Raw genomic sequence first — 13,290 nt, forward strand, 5'->3', positions numbered from 1 at the left:
ATATGAGGCAATGACACGCAACTTTCAAACACCAAGGAAGGCAAACACAGCGAGTCAAACACACACACACACACACACACACACACACACACACACACACACACACACACACACACACACACACACACACACTCTCTCTCTCTCTCTCTCTCTCTCTCTCTCTCTCTCTCTCTCTCTCTCTCTCTCTCTCTCTCTCTCTCTCTCTCTCTCTCTCTCTCTCTCATTGTTTCCGTTGTCAATGTTAGATATTTGCTTTTCCTACATACTCATGCTTAAAAAATTGTGTGTCTGCTGAGATAAGGCATCATTGCATTTTCGTAGCCGTAGTAGTGCGTAGTAGTAGTTGTTGTTTTAGCTGCATTCCTTGTTATAGTGAATTGCGACTTTGGAAATTAGTATGTAGTTTAGGAAAGTTAGCATCAAGTTATCAGATGTTCATTTTATTCTTTTTGTTCGTCTTGTTCGTATTTTTTTTTTTTTATTTTATTTTTTTATTTTATTTTCTATTGCAATCGGTGGTTTTACTGTTTCCACTTTCTCTTTCGCATTCAGTACTCTCAGTCAGATCTCGTTTGCAACACTATGTATTGGCTGAGTGAAAGTAAACACCAGTGTTTCATTTTTCCTCTTTATGGTGTCTTCTTATATTTCAAGCATTACATTTATGTCACGAGTGACAGTCTTACAAATAAAGGAACAGAATTACTGAGGAAATCAAAGATATTTCTCAAGGAAAAGGCGTATAATATAAATTAAGAAAATCAGTTTATATTTTTCTACCTCCTTTACATAAATCATGTTTTGTGCAAAGTGCATACACTAGTTCAAGCAAGAGTAACAACAACAATAACATCAACAACACCAAAATGTCACAGCAACACCAGGTATCGTCACGTCAGATCAATTCCTGTGCTACTTGAGTGTCTGACGAGACAATGTAACCCGATCACCTCACCGTGCCTCAACCCTCATTGATGTAGCGGTAAGACTTACACTCTGTCAGTCAGTCAGTCAGTCAGTCAGTCAGTTACTCAATCCCGGGTCCTTGATGGAACTCGAGGCACGTCCATGACACGCTGCTGGCGCTTGTACCACCACACTCACTGTCATCACCACTTCACCATACTTCTATCAGTCACCACCGCACCACACCACGCTACCAACCCACCGCTCTCGCCACCACAAGTCGTCTAGAGTCGTCAGCATCGTCAGGTCACTCACACAGCCAGGTCGTCCTGCAGCAGAGAGGCCCCCCTCACTCAGCACCTACGGCACAAAATGGCCGCAGGTCGGGAAGCCTTTTGGTACTGGAGGCACGTCCTCGCGGGTGCCCACGTGCAGGACACCCACCATGCCCATCTCAGAGTGGTCCACCAGATGGCAGTGCATCGCCCACCAGCCTGCAGGAGAAGGTTGTGGTAGATCAGCAGGTCATTAGTGCTAAGGGAAGAGAGTGTAACAGGATAGGAAAGGTTCAGAGAGAGAACAGGATAGGCAGAGTCTGATGAGGCAGGATGCTTTAGAGCTGGATGAGACGGATTGATAGAGGATAGGGCAGCATTGGACAAAGTCGAGTAGGGCAGTGTATGGTAATGACAAGACAGAGCAGTGTGGGCCAGGTTCAAAGTAGAAAAGGAACAAAGTAGATTGGGTAGAGTGAGCCAGGTCAGGGCTGGGCAGGGGTGTGACTCACCTGGGTTGTCAGCGGTGAACCTGACAATGGTGTACCCTCCATGGGGAATATTGACTGTGTCCTTCTCCACGGCGTCTTCGTAGCGCCTCTTGATGTGCCCAGCCTCGTCCAGCGCCTGCACCTCAGCTACGGACGTCTGGCTGCGGGAGTGACAGGAGCGTGAGAGCATGGTGGCGGCAGGGGCATAGCAAGGATGATGTGGTCACGACATTTAGCGTATATAATCAGCAAAGGACGAGAAGTAGCGGCCTTAGAGTTGTTATAGTTCGATTTAGAAAGTAGACAGAAGCAACTTGTTCCAAGCTTGGTATAGTTAGATTTGAAAGGAAGGTAGAAAAATGTGATTTGAGCTATACTGTACATACTTAGATTTGAAAGAAAGACAGAGAAACTTTAATTCAAGTTGCAAAAAGGACCACTGAAAAAAAAAATCCACTAAAAAAAGACCAGCTGAGCCTGAAAATAGGTCCACTAAAAGAAAGGTCCAATAAATAAGGCCTATTGAAAAAGGTTCACTGAGAAAATGCTCTCTGCAAAAAAAAGTCCACGTGATAGAAGCATCAAGAGCACACTCATTGAAGACAGCGCCACAAGTCATGGTGAGAGAACAGAACGTTTCAGAATACAAGCCCTTGACTCACTCTCCGAGCTGTCCCATGGCCACCACGCGGAAGTTTTTGCCGTGCAGGTGGAAGGGGTGGCTGGAGTTGATGAAATTGCCCTCGTCAATCAGTACGAACTCCACCTTGTCCCCGAGCTCCGCCTCGAGCACGTAGGTGCAGGCGCAGTAGTCCCCGTCACACGGCGGCTCCTGCGGAACACCCAACACACACACACACACACACACGTTAAAAAAGGATCCTTATTATGGAATACTTTTGCGCGGCACCTTTTTTAGTTTGAAAAGGCACAGGTTCTGTTTTTTTTTTTTTTCTATTTTAGTGACAGATTAATAAGATTTTACGTTATCAACATGAGAAACACTTAAGAACCCAGCTAATCATCTCTGTTGTCTATGAAAATTGTCGTGGCGAGAGAGCAAATCGTCTCAGGGAGTGACACTATAATTGATCCCAAGCCTCGCGCAACCTCCGCCAAGACTGCATCTCAGGGATTAGTGCTTTCACTCCCACTGGTGCATCGTCCTTGATTACAAACTTTGATATTTTTTTCATTGCACAGGCAGCTCTAAAGCATTTAACATATTTGAAAATCTATATATTTTTTTCCTTTCAGGTAGGTGTTCTTTAAGAAACTGTACAGTGTTTTTAATAGTTGTTGCTTGTCATGGTGAAGGGATTAAGGACAACCCACGAACTGTACATGTGTGGTGCCGTGGCCCTCGCCTAAGTCACGATGCTGCACAACACAAACACAGGCGTCTTTCTTTGCGCATCACAGTGCTCTGTACTCTTGCTAGTAATTAATGTTGAGAGAGAGAGAGAGAGAGAGAGAGAGAGAGAGAGAGAGTTCAGAACTTGAAAACTTATAGAAAAATATCTCCGCTTTTCACTAACAAACCTTCACAGTAAAACAGAGAATGAAGCTTTCAAATCACTGGATCAGATTCGTGAACAGAACAAAGTGTTTCAAAATACCAGATTCGAAATGTATTTGATGTGCTAAAAAAAATAAATAAATAAAAGCTGGCAAGGATAAATCTTTGCCTTTCATTAACTAAATCACATGACAAAAGGATAATTTTGAATACTGCTATAAGGAATCTTACTGGGAAATGTCTTCGCCTCCTCAGTGACTATAAACTATGATGATAAAAGTGAACCACGTTTCAAAATACTGGATTAAAATGATATTTGGTATTCTGAGATAAGAAAAGCTACGGGAAAACCTCTTCTCTCCTTACTGACACCGCATCACTATCACGCTTACCTCGCCGTACAGACACACGGTGGGCTGCGGGTCGTCGGGCTGGGAGAGCGGCGGTGAGGGAGGGTAGATGAAGGTGATGCCGTTCACTTGAGGTGTTGGTATCTGGAACTTCGGTGGGACTGTATGGGGAGGAGTTAAGTTAAGTTAGGTTAGGTTAAGGTTAAGATTAAGGTTAGAAAGAGAAAATAACTTGGAAGAACAAGAACACATGAGTTTTAAGATATCTATCCTATATTCTTTCAACTAATTCTATCGCCTCTGATCGGGACCTGGCATCTCAGTGGTCCTTTTTATTCAATAATTTTTGTTGCTCTTGACCAGTTTTCCCCTCTTACGTGAAAAATGGTATATTATCTACCTGGCGACTGGCGAGAAAGGTGAAGATAAGAAAAATAGCAAGCTTAGTGAGTGTGGGAGGAGTGGTAAGAAGGCACAGGAGGAGTCAGCGCGTGCTCACCCCTGTTGTATGGGTATAGCTCAGGGTTGAAGAAGGGAGTGGCGTTGACAGCGTTGAAGTTGAAGGCGAGGTAGAACTTCTTGTCCACTTTCTCGTCCAAGACGAAGGGCTGCAGGGAGCTCATCGAAACCATGCTGACCAGGTTCGGGGCGTAAGGGTCAGGCTTCAGGGGGTTCACAGTCTGCCACAGAAAACGGGAAGAGGGAATAATTAACACAAGTACAATCACGGGTACTAAATCTGTCAACTTTCCAGTACTGAGACGCACTTTGTTACCATGAGTTTTGAGCGTGATTAGACCATTTTATTTACATTAAGAAGGGTTCATGGAGGTGAGAAGATTAAAGGCCACAGTCTTCATTATTTTAATCCCCACATAAGTTTCTAAAGTTGTATAAAGTCACCAAATAGTAACCAGAATGAATATGAAAACGCGTCACGCTACTGAAGGAATTAACACGTTCAGTCTGTTTCCACTGTTTGTGCCTTTATTTCCCTCCTCTTTTCCTTAATCGAATTTCATTTTGGTATCTCTGTAATGCGTTCCCTTTTTTTCCTGTAATTATTTATCCTTTTTTATTATCTCATTGTATTTGTTGTTTTTTTTCATTATATTTCGTACATTTATTCCCCCCTCCGTTACGTGTTCAGCATATCTGTTTTCTGTGGAGTGAGTGATTCTAAATGGTCTTGTCTGTCTTCATAAAGCTGCGATGACGAAGCACTCTCATTCTTCTTAGGAGAGAATACACGTAACACACACACACACACACACACACACACACACACACACACACACACACACACAGCTATGAACAAATGCTTCCCTCACCACGCCTATGGGATTAGGGTCGTACTCGAAGGTCTCTGTAGGGTCTTCTTCAGGAGCTCCCTCGTACCGCAGGATGGCGCCCTGTTTAGCCTGCACGATGCTGTGGGGGCGGGAGGGGTTTAGCTGTGTTTGCTTTGTATGTCAGTGGCCCTCTATTCAGAAACGATTCACCCTCTCACCACGACGAATTTTCAAAGCCACACACAGAGATAATTAGCCTTATTTGTCAAGACAGTTTCTCTCCTTTGAATTAACCCAAAAGTTTTCTAATCCGTCACCTGAACCATAAAAATACCCTCAAAAGCACGAGTATTTTCAACTAGAGCCTTTTGAAAATAGCGATGGTGAAAGAGCAAAGCGTTTAAGAATACAGGCCAGTGTTCGACCAGTCTTTATTTCGGTTTTCTGTTGATCTGTTTGCCTTGTGTTTGTTTAGCTGTGTTTAGGTAGTGGTTGTTTAGTTGTGTTTATATCGCCTAGTTGTGTTTGTCTAGGTGTGTTTGCCTAGTTGTGTTTGCTAAGGTAGGTTTGCTCTGTTGTATAAATTATTTGTATAAAGTTAGCGTTATTCCATCTCCTTTCATGGTGTGTGTGTGTGTGTGTGTGTGTGTGTGTGTGTGTGTGTGTGTGTGTGTGTGTGTGTGGGTGTGGATGAGCGAGTGAATTAAGTTCGTGCTGCTCTGTGTCAATATCCGCTTTTGTCCAACGTAATCTGAAAGTGCACACACACACACACACACACACACACACACACACACACACACACACACACACACACACACACACACACCACCACCACCACCACCACCACCACCATACTTGATTTACTCCACAGTGTGTGTATATGTGTGTGTGTGTGTGTGTGTGTGTGTGTGTGTGTGTGTGTGTGTGTGTGTGTGTGTGTGTATTTAGGACTTACCCACATAGACCAAGGCCGTTGACTCTTATCCAATAGTTACCCACGGGTTGGTTTGCTTCCAGAATCACGTCATATCTTTCACCTGCAGCAAAAGGAGAAGGGAGAAGAGAGGAGGTTACAGTGGTCAGACAGCTTCATCATTCACTCATCCCTGTACACTATGAGCCTAACTAACCATACTATTATGCACTGTACGAAACTACGAGTACTTACTCTCCCACTCACTCACTCACTCAGCCTCCCAGCAGCCAGTCAGTCACACATTCAGTTACACAATCAATCAGTCAGTCAGTCAGTCAGTCATACTTTCACTCACTCAACCAGCCAGTCTTTCTGTCGGTCAATCATTGTTTTAACGATGGAGGAAATAATTATATTGTATTTGTGCTTCCGCCTCACGCCCGCACTTCACACATCCCTCACGCCCTCCTGAGTCATGCAGCTTCCTTTTCAAGCACACCTTCCGCCCATCTGACGCCCATTGAATACCTTCCTGTCCGTCACGTAACATCCGTCTGCACCCCTAACACTTACCTTCCATGCTAACACTCATCCAAAATCAAGCTGCTGTTCACTTATTTCTTTTCCAACATTCTTCAACCCACCTAACACTCACTATACTTGTAATACCCAACTACATCCCTAACGCCCACTTAACCCATTCAATATTTATCTGAAACCTATCTGCTATCCATCTAATACTAATCTACACACCTGACACTCACAGACTGGCTCACCTACCCACCCACATAACACTAACTTATAACACACTCCTAACTTCCTAACACGTACTTAACTCATGTAACACCCGGTAGTCGGAAAGAAATAAGAAAAAATAAAAACGACAGTGGTTAGATTAGGTTAGGTGAGGCCCAAATAAAAAAATAACTCATTATTTTTGTTACTCCTCTTTCCTGTTGCCTTCTTTCTTGTTACTTTTTCATTCCTGTTACTTTCTTTCCTACATTCGCAGCACCATCCATCACGCACCATTCCCTGCCCACCTGAGAGCATGATGAACGAGTCAACAGTGAAAGGCGCGCTGGAAGTCCCGTCCATACCGATGATGGTCATGCGGTGCCCATCCACAGAGACTATCATGGGACAGTCGCCGCCGCCGCCGTCAATGAACCTCATACGGTATCTTAAGCCAGGCTTCACCCGCACCACCTCCAGGGGTAGCAGTACCTATGGGCAACGTGGGTGGGGAATGTGAGTTAGTTGTGACGTGAGGGAAGGACCAAATAAAGCTTTATTCAATTAGGTAAGCCAAGTAATCATGATAGAAGAATTAATTGTAATCAGTTCAAGCTCGAAAAAGTTTGATTAAAAGAAATAGGAAGGAGTTAGTTCTTAGACAGAGTGGTATGAATAAAATGGACTCAGTCAGTATCAGGTTGTTGGTGCTGAGTCATTAAGGAGCTTTAAAAAGATTAGACAAATTTATGAATGATTAATATCCGGCAATAGGTAGGCATGTTTCTTAACCCTTTCCAGTACCATGACGTGTTTTCATATTTATTCTGCTTACACTATGATGATTTGATACAGCTTCGGAAACTCATGTGGGGATTAAAATAGTGAAGACTTTTGCCATTAATCATACCCAAAACTCAAGATAAAAATGCGTCCCAGTACTGAACGGGTTAAAGAGACTGCCACGTGTAGGCCTGTTGGTTTATTGTTACTTCCCTTATTTTCATATTTTCTTATATTCTAACTGTGTGAGGAAGGAACCACTGGGTGAAACAACATTTGTTCTTGAGTGCTCCAAATGTTGTCTTCCTCAGTGTGGGTTAGTTCTTGTATACGTAAGGCAAGTAAATGAACTGAGAAATCAGTGGATGAAGATGTGTACAACTTATTCTTGTGTGCTTATAACTGAAACCTTAAAGAACCCAAGTACTTCTGTTCCATCTCGTGTTTCGTTTATCACTGCCACTGCCATGTGTTGGTCTGTTTGTGTATGTGTTGTCTGATCACTCTTCCGTCTGTATAGCTAATTAAACCCTTTCATACAAGTGAAAGGGATATAAGATACATTAGTCTGTCTGCTTTATGTTGTGTGCTATTTTATCATCTCCTCGTCGTCCTTCTAGACATCTTTAAACACCTTCACGTAGGCAGGTCGAAAGAAAGCTCGCTCGTCTGTGTCCTTTTTTTTTTTTTTTTTATACCATGTGGGCTTTTCACGGGAATTTATAGGCTAAAGGGGATATTTTTGGGGCACCTCCTATCTCAAAGCCCACCCGCTAGGAAACCGTTGCCCCGAGTGAGGAAGCCCAACCTACACTCAGACCGTGGACAGGATTCGAACCCGTACGCTTGGAGACCCCTCGGACCGCAAAGCACGCATGGTTCCACTGTACCACCTTTGTCATCATCACTTCCTTTTCGTCCGTCGGGTTACCTAAATACCATCACACAAGTAAAATAAACAGAAAATCCTAAGTCTGTCTGTCTTATGCAGTGTACACCTTCTGATCATTACTTCCTCTCCGTTTGTCTGGGTGCCTAAACACTTTCATAGCAGTAAAATGGACAGAAAACATATTGGTCTCTGAGTGTGTCTTGTGTGCTGTCATACCATCACACCGCCTCTCCGTCTGTTTCGTTACCTAAACACTTCCAATCCAGCGAGATGGACAGCTAGGAGTAATCGTCCGTCAGTCTTATGGCAAGTACTGTCAGATCACTATTCCTTTCCGCTGTATGTCTTTTTTTTTTTCCAAAGGCGTTTACATTATGACACTGAGATAATTACTAAAGGTGTTTGATGTGTGTGGGAATATCTTTTTATTTGTGTGAAGGAACGCATCCACCCACCAACCAACAGAAATAAATCAAAACAGGTCATTAATAGTGTTAATTAGTACAAGACAGCACTGATTCAGTACAAGACGGCTTTGAGTCAGTATGAGGGAATGGTTTTAGTCAGTACAAGTCAGCAAAGTCAGTACTCATACAAGGCAACAGAACCAATAGAAAGCAGTGGTGTGAGGCAGCACAGGGTGGCATTGTCAGTAGGGGGGGGCCAGCACGGGGCGGTAGTGTCAGTGCGGGGGGAGGTGTGGGGCAGCACGGGGCGGTAGTGTCAGTGCGGGAGGTGTAGGGCAGCATAGGGCGGTAGTGTAAGTGCGGGGGAAGGTGTGGGGCAGCACGGGGCGTGGCGGCACAGGGGTTGTTACCTCTGAGTTCGGGTCGCGTCCTTTGCCGTTGATGAGGATGTTCTTGGGGAAGGCGAAGTTTCCGACGTGGTGGTTGCCCCAGAAGGTGGTCTCGACAGGTGTGTGGTCCCAGTCGCTCAGCACCAGCACGTGCTCATACAGATCCTGGTCGTACAGGCCGCGGTGGGGGTCTTCTGGCAGCCGCACCACTATGGACCCAAAGATACTGACGCGGTGTACACCTGTAGGGCGGGGAGGTTAAGGCGGGGCTGGACGGGACGGGCCGGGGAACAATACCTGGACATAGGAGAGAGTGGCGACACTTACCGACGTGGGAGTGCCATAAGTAAGTGCCGATGCACGTAGCTAAGAACTGGTATCTGAAGGTGGAAGGGAGCACCGGGCACTGGGTGAGGAAGGGCACGCCGTCGTAGTACTGGTAGCCGGTCATGGCCATGCCGTGGAAGTGCAGCGCCTCCGTGTCGCTGATATAGCCGTTCTCCAAGTCAATCACCACGTGGTCCCCCTCACATACCTGCCGGCACGCCAGGCTCTGTCACTACCGCCTGTGCGGGTTGGCGGCGGGCACACCTGCGGCAGGTGGCAGTAAAACTCACCTGGATGGAAGGGCCTGGCATCTGGCGGTTGATGGCCAGCACCGGATGCTTGTGCCGTCCGCGACGATGCATTCCTCCCGCGAGCAGTCGTCCAGGTTGTCGGGGCAGCTGTAGCAGGCGCGGCTCATCGTGTAGTACTGCTGCGCGTGGAAGTGGTAGTAGCAGGTGCGAGTCTCGCCCTCCACGCAGGGGCGCTCGCACTCGTGTCTGCCATCTGCCGCGAGAGACACAGTGACGGTGGCGAGGCATTGTGATGGCCAAGGTAAAGAGAAGGTATTCTCTTTACCTTGGTGACTGCGAAGGTCTGGTACTCATCGCGGGCCATCCTTCACCACGCATGTACACACACACACACACACACACACACACACACACACACACACACACACACACACACGGAGCTGGCCAATGCCCAGATCAGCACCGTCGTGGTACAGACAGGGTCAGCAGGCCTCTCCCTGAGGCGTTGTGACGCCCCGCACCGAAGTGGAGTCTGAACAATTACTACATCCAAAGAATTGAAGTAAATCACCGCACAAGTAAGACCTGCCTGGAGTAAAACTCCCGCAGAAACACGCTTGTCTCCGTAATAGCTCACCAGCGAGGGCGGAGTTCACTAACAGCAGCAGCAGTAGCAACGGTGGAAGACGCTGAGGCGGAGGGCAGAGGTGAGCCATTGAGCGAGATGTGCAGTGCAGGAGACAAGTGACTGAAGCGTCGCCTCGCCTTGTGAGCCTTTTATGCCGTGTGGTGTGTGCAGGGCCACAGTTGCCAGCAGCCAGGAGCACGTGTGACGTGCACATGAACCAGGATTAGTGACAGGACAGCATTGTTTGCGACGCGTTAGGCCACAGGGACGAGTGAACGTGTCGGGAAGCAAAGCCAACCTCCTCCATGCCTCACTCGGGCAATGTTATCGCAAATCTCCGTGGCCGCCGCGCCACGCTACGCCACGCTCCCGCCCTCACACCCTCCAATGGTCTCGAAGTGTGGCACGCAACAAGTGCATCTTTTGTGTTGCGGGAAGGGGGAGGGCAGGCTGTGAGCACCACACACACACACACACACACACACACACACACACACACACACACAAAAAAAAAAAAAAAAAAACTGCTTGATAGTCAAGATGATTCTAAATCACGTGGAAAACAACTTTTCTTTTGAGAAGTGTTGAAAATATATTTTATTATCGTTGGATCTTCAACATAAAAATATTTCATCTTGCTTTTATGAACATTTTACAAATTTAGGTAAACTGGAAAATATCTCTGACTTAGATTATAAGAAATTTCTGAATCAATCTTGAATTTAAATTTGTTATATATGGAGATGACACTAACTTGTTATTAACTGATCAAAATATGCATTCTTTGCACTTAAATGCTGCTTCTCTTGCTATCTTTTTATACTGTTATTTTCATGCTAAGTGCTTTTCTGATCTTGCTAACTGCATGCCTTCTCTCCTTCTGCGGCCTCACTGCACAAGGCCATCCTCTTCCTCACCCCTATTCTGTCCAGCTCTCTAATGCAAGAGTTAAGCAGTACTCTTAGTCATTCATACCTCTCTCTGGTAAATTCTGGAACTCACTGCCTGTGTCTGTATTTCCAAATTCCTATGACTTGACTTCATTGGAGAGTAAGGTTTCAAGACATTTATCCCTGTCTTTTGTCTAACCCTTTCGGGTCTGTAAGGGGACTGGTGACAGCGTTTTTTTTTTTTTTTTTTTTTCTTGGCCAGCTTTCCCCTCTTACATGAAAAAAAATTACAAGCTGACTTAACTTCAGTATAACATTGAATATTATCTGATCAATATGAATTAAATGTATCTAAAACTAATCATATATTCTTTCTGAATAGATCAATAAAAAAAATTCACCACCAATATTTCTAGATTGAAAAAACACTAAACCAGTTTATCATATTAAGTATCTGGTTATTGAAATAGATGAAAATGTGAATTACAGATATCATATAGATGATCTCTGTACTAGAGTCACAAAAATTAATCTGCGCAATGACATGTAAGATTCACCACAACCTCACAACAGAAGGAATGTTGAACATGTATTGCTGCCGCCATCCCTCATACTGTGTTGCATTCTGGGACAGCGCATAGCCATCTTATTTTAGTAAAAATTTCATTTGCACAGAATGAAGTTATTCGGTCAATACTTTTCATAGGTAAATTTGACTTTGTCTATTATTATTTCTGCAAAGAATTTGTTAGAAATTGTGCTGATTGAAAAGTACTGTTCATTATTATTATTGTATAAAGCCTACAAAAACACTGACTTGTTTTTATATACATTTGTCGAAAATATCCGTCATACAAGAAGTAACACCATGGATTTTGTATGTCCACCGTGTCGAACTACACAGTACAAGCAGAACATTATGTGTTCAGATCCTTACATATTCAGTTCTCTACTGCTGGATAAAAAAATAAATAAAAATAAAGTGATACTAATACAAAACGAATATTCATTATTCAAACTAGAAATTGTAAATTATATACTAAAAGTAAAACACTCAGCATAGTTTCACATCCCTTTTTTTCTGTTTGAACATATTGTACAGTACTTCTTTTCCCTCAAATCTAATCATTATAAATATGTACGTATTTATGTATAAACGCATGTGTGTGTGCATATGTGCGTTGTGTATTTGTATATATGTACGTCTTAGTGCACATCCAGCTGTGTATGTGCATGATATGATGGATGATATATGCTAATAAATAATGTGTGTGTGTGTGTGTGTGTGTGTGTGTGTGTGTGTGTGTGTGTGTGTGTGTGTGTGCTGTGTGTATGTGTGTGTTTATTGATATGTGCTTATAAATAATATGTGTGTGTGTGTGTGTGTGTGTGTGTGTGTAACTTTATTTTTAGCACGCTGAAAGATATAATCAGATTTTTTCTGCCCATCAAGGAGCCTCGGGTCGATGGGCAGTTTGTTACAACGTACGTAAGTGTTGTGCATGGGTGGGGATGGTGCTGCCTGCTGCCGAGTCTTCCAGTGTCTGCTGCGTCTCTGTTCACTTCGTGCTGTGTCTCAGGAACGCAGGAAGTGCTGCAGTTGCAATTGCACTCCAAACATAGACACGCCTAGTGTAAGGTGCTGCAAGTGGACGACTAGAGTGAAGCTTGAGGCCGCAATGGAAAAGAAGGATCTGCTGCCAGTTACTTTGTGGTGACACTTGAACCTAGATCCAGTGATAAGTTGTGGCTAGGTACAGTGATAAGCTATTGGTTAAAATCATTCTTGGAGAAAAATCACGAAGATAAGTTACGTAACCTATTGATGTCTGGTGCTTATCACAGATGCCATGGTGGCTTTCAGACTAGCGGCAACACAATTAAATGGTTTACGGTAGGCAGTAGACTAGTAGCTGTTGGTCAGTAGACATGATGATGATGAGGTGGCGAGTTACAGGCGTCTCATTGATGCAGAAAAGCGTGTTGATTGATATTGATACCTGAAATTGATTTTACGTGGACATTTAGTTTTTCGTATTTTCTCGTATAAGACCAAGGACTACCATAGTAATATTTTTTACATAATAATAAAATACACGAACGCTCAAACATTTTTCTGTATTACCTTATGCAAAAATGTGGCGGAATACGAGCCTAATACTCAAGTGAAAAAAAAATAGCTAATTTCCCTCATACCAACCACTAAAACTAACACCTACATTATCACATCACTCTC

At 44.2% G+C, this 13,290-nt stretch overlaps 1 protein-coding gene across 1 annotated transcript; it reads right to left on the bottom strand.

Annotated features, from left to right (window-relative positions):
* Positions 1-614: 614 nt before the first annotated feature.
* LOC123503239 (laccase-like) lies at positions 615-10,393 on the bottom strand. Its single transcript, XM_045252804.1, is given in 13 exon segments — positions 615-1,400; positions 1,694-1,833; positions 2,335-2,504; positions 3,584-3,702; positions 4,041-4,221; positions 4,873-4,972; positions 5,792-5,873; positions 6,796-6,979; positions 8,980-9,200; positions 9,286-9,493; positions 9,576-9,622; positions 9,625-9,789; positions 10,174-10,393. Coding segments are annotated over 13 exon segments (1,956 nt in total). The 5' UTR covers positions 10,379-10,393; the 3' UTR covers positions 615-1,266.
* Positions 10,394-13,290: the final 2,897 nt, after the last annotated feature.

Source organism: Portunus trituberculatus, chromosome 13 (genome assembly GCF_017591435.1).
Source record: "Portunus trituberculatus isolate SZX2019 chromosome 13, ASM1759143v1, whole genome shotgun sequence".
NCBI lineage: Eukaryota > Metazoa > Arthropoda > Malacostraca > Decapoda > Portunidae > Portunus > Portunus trituberculatus.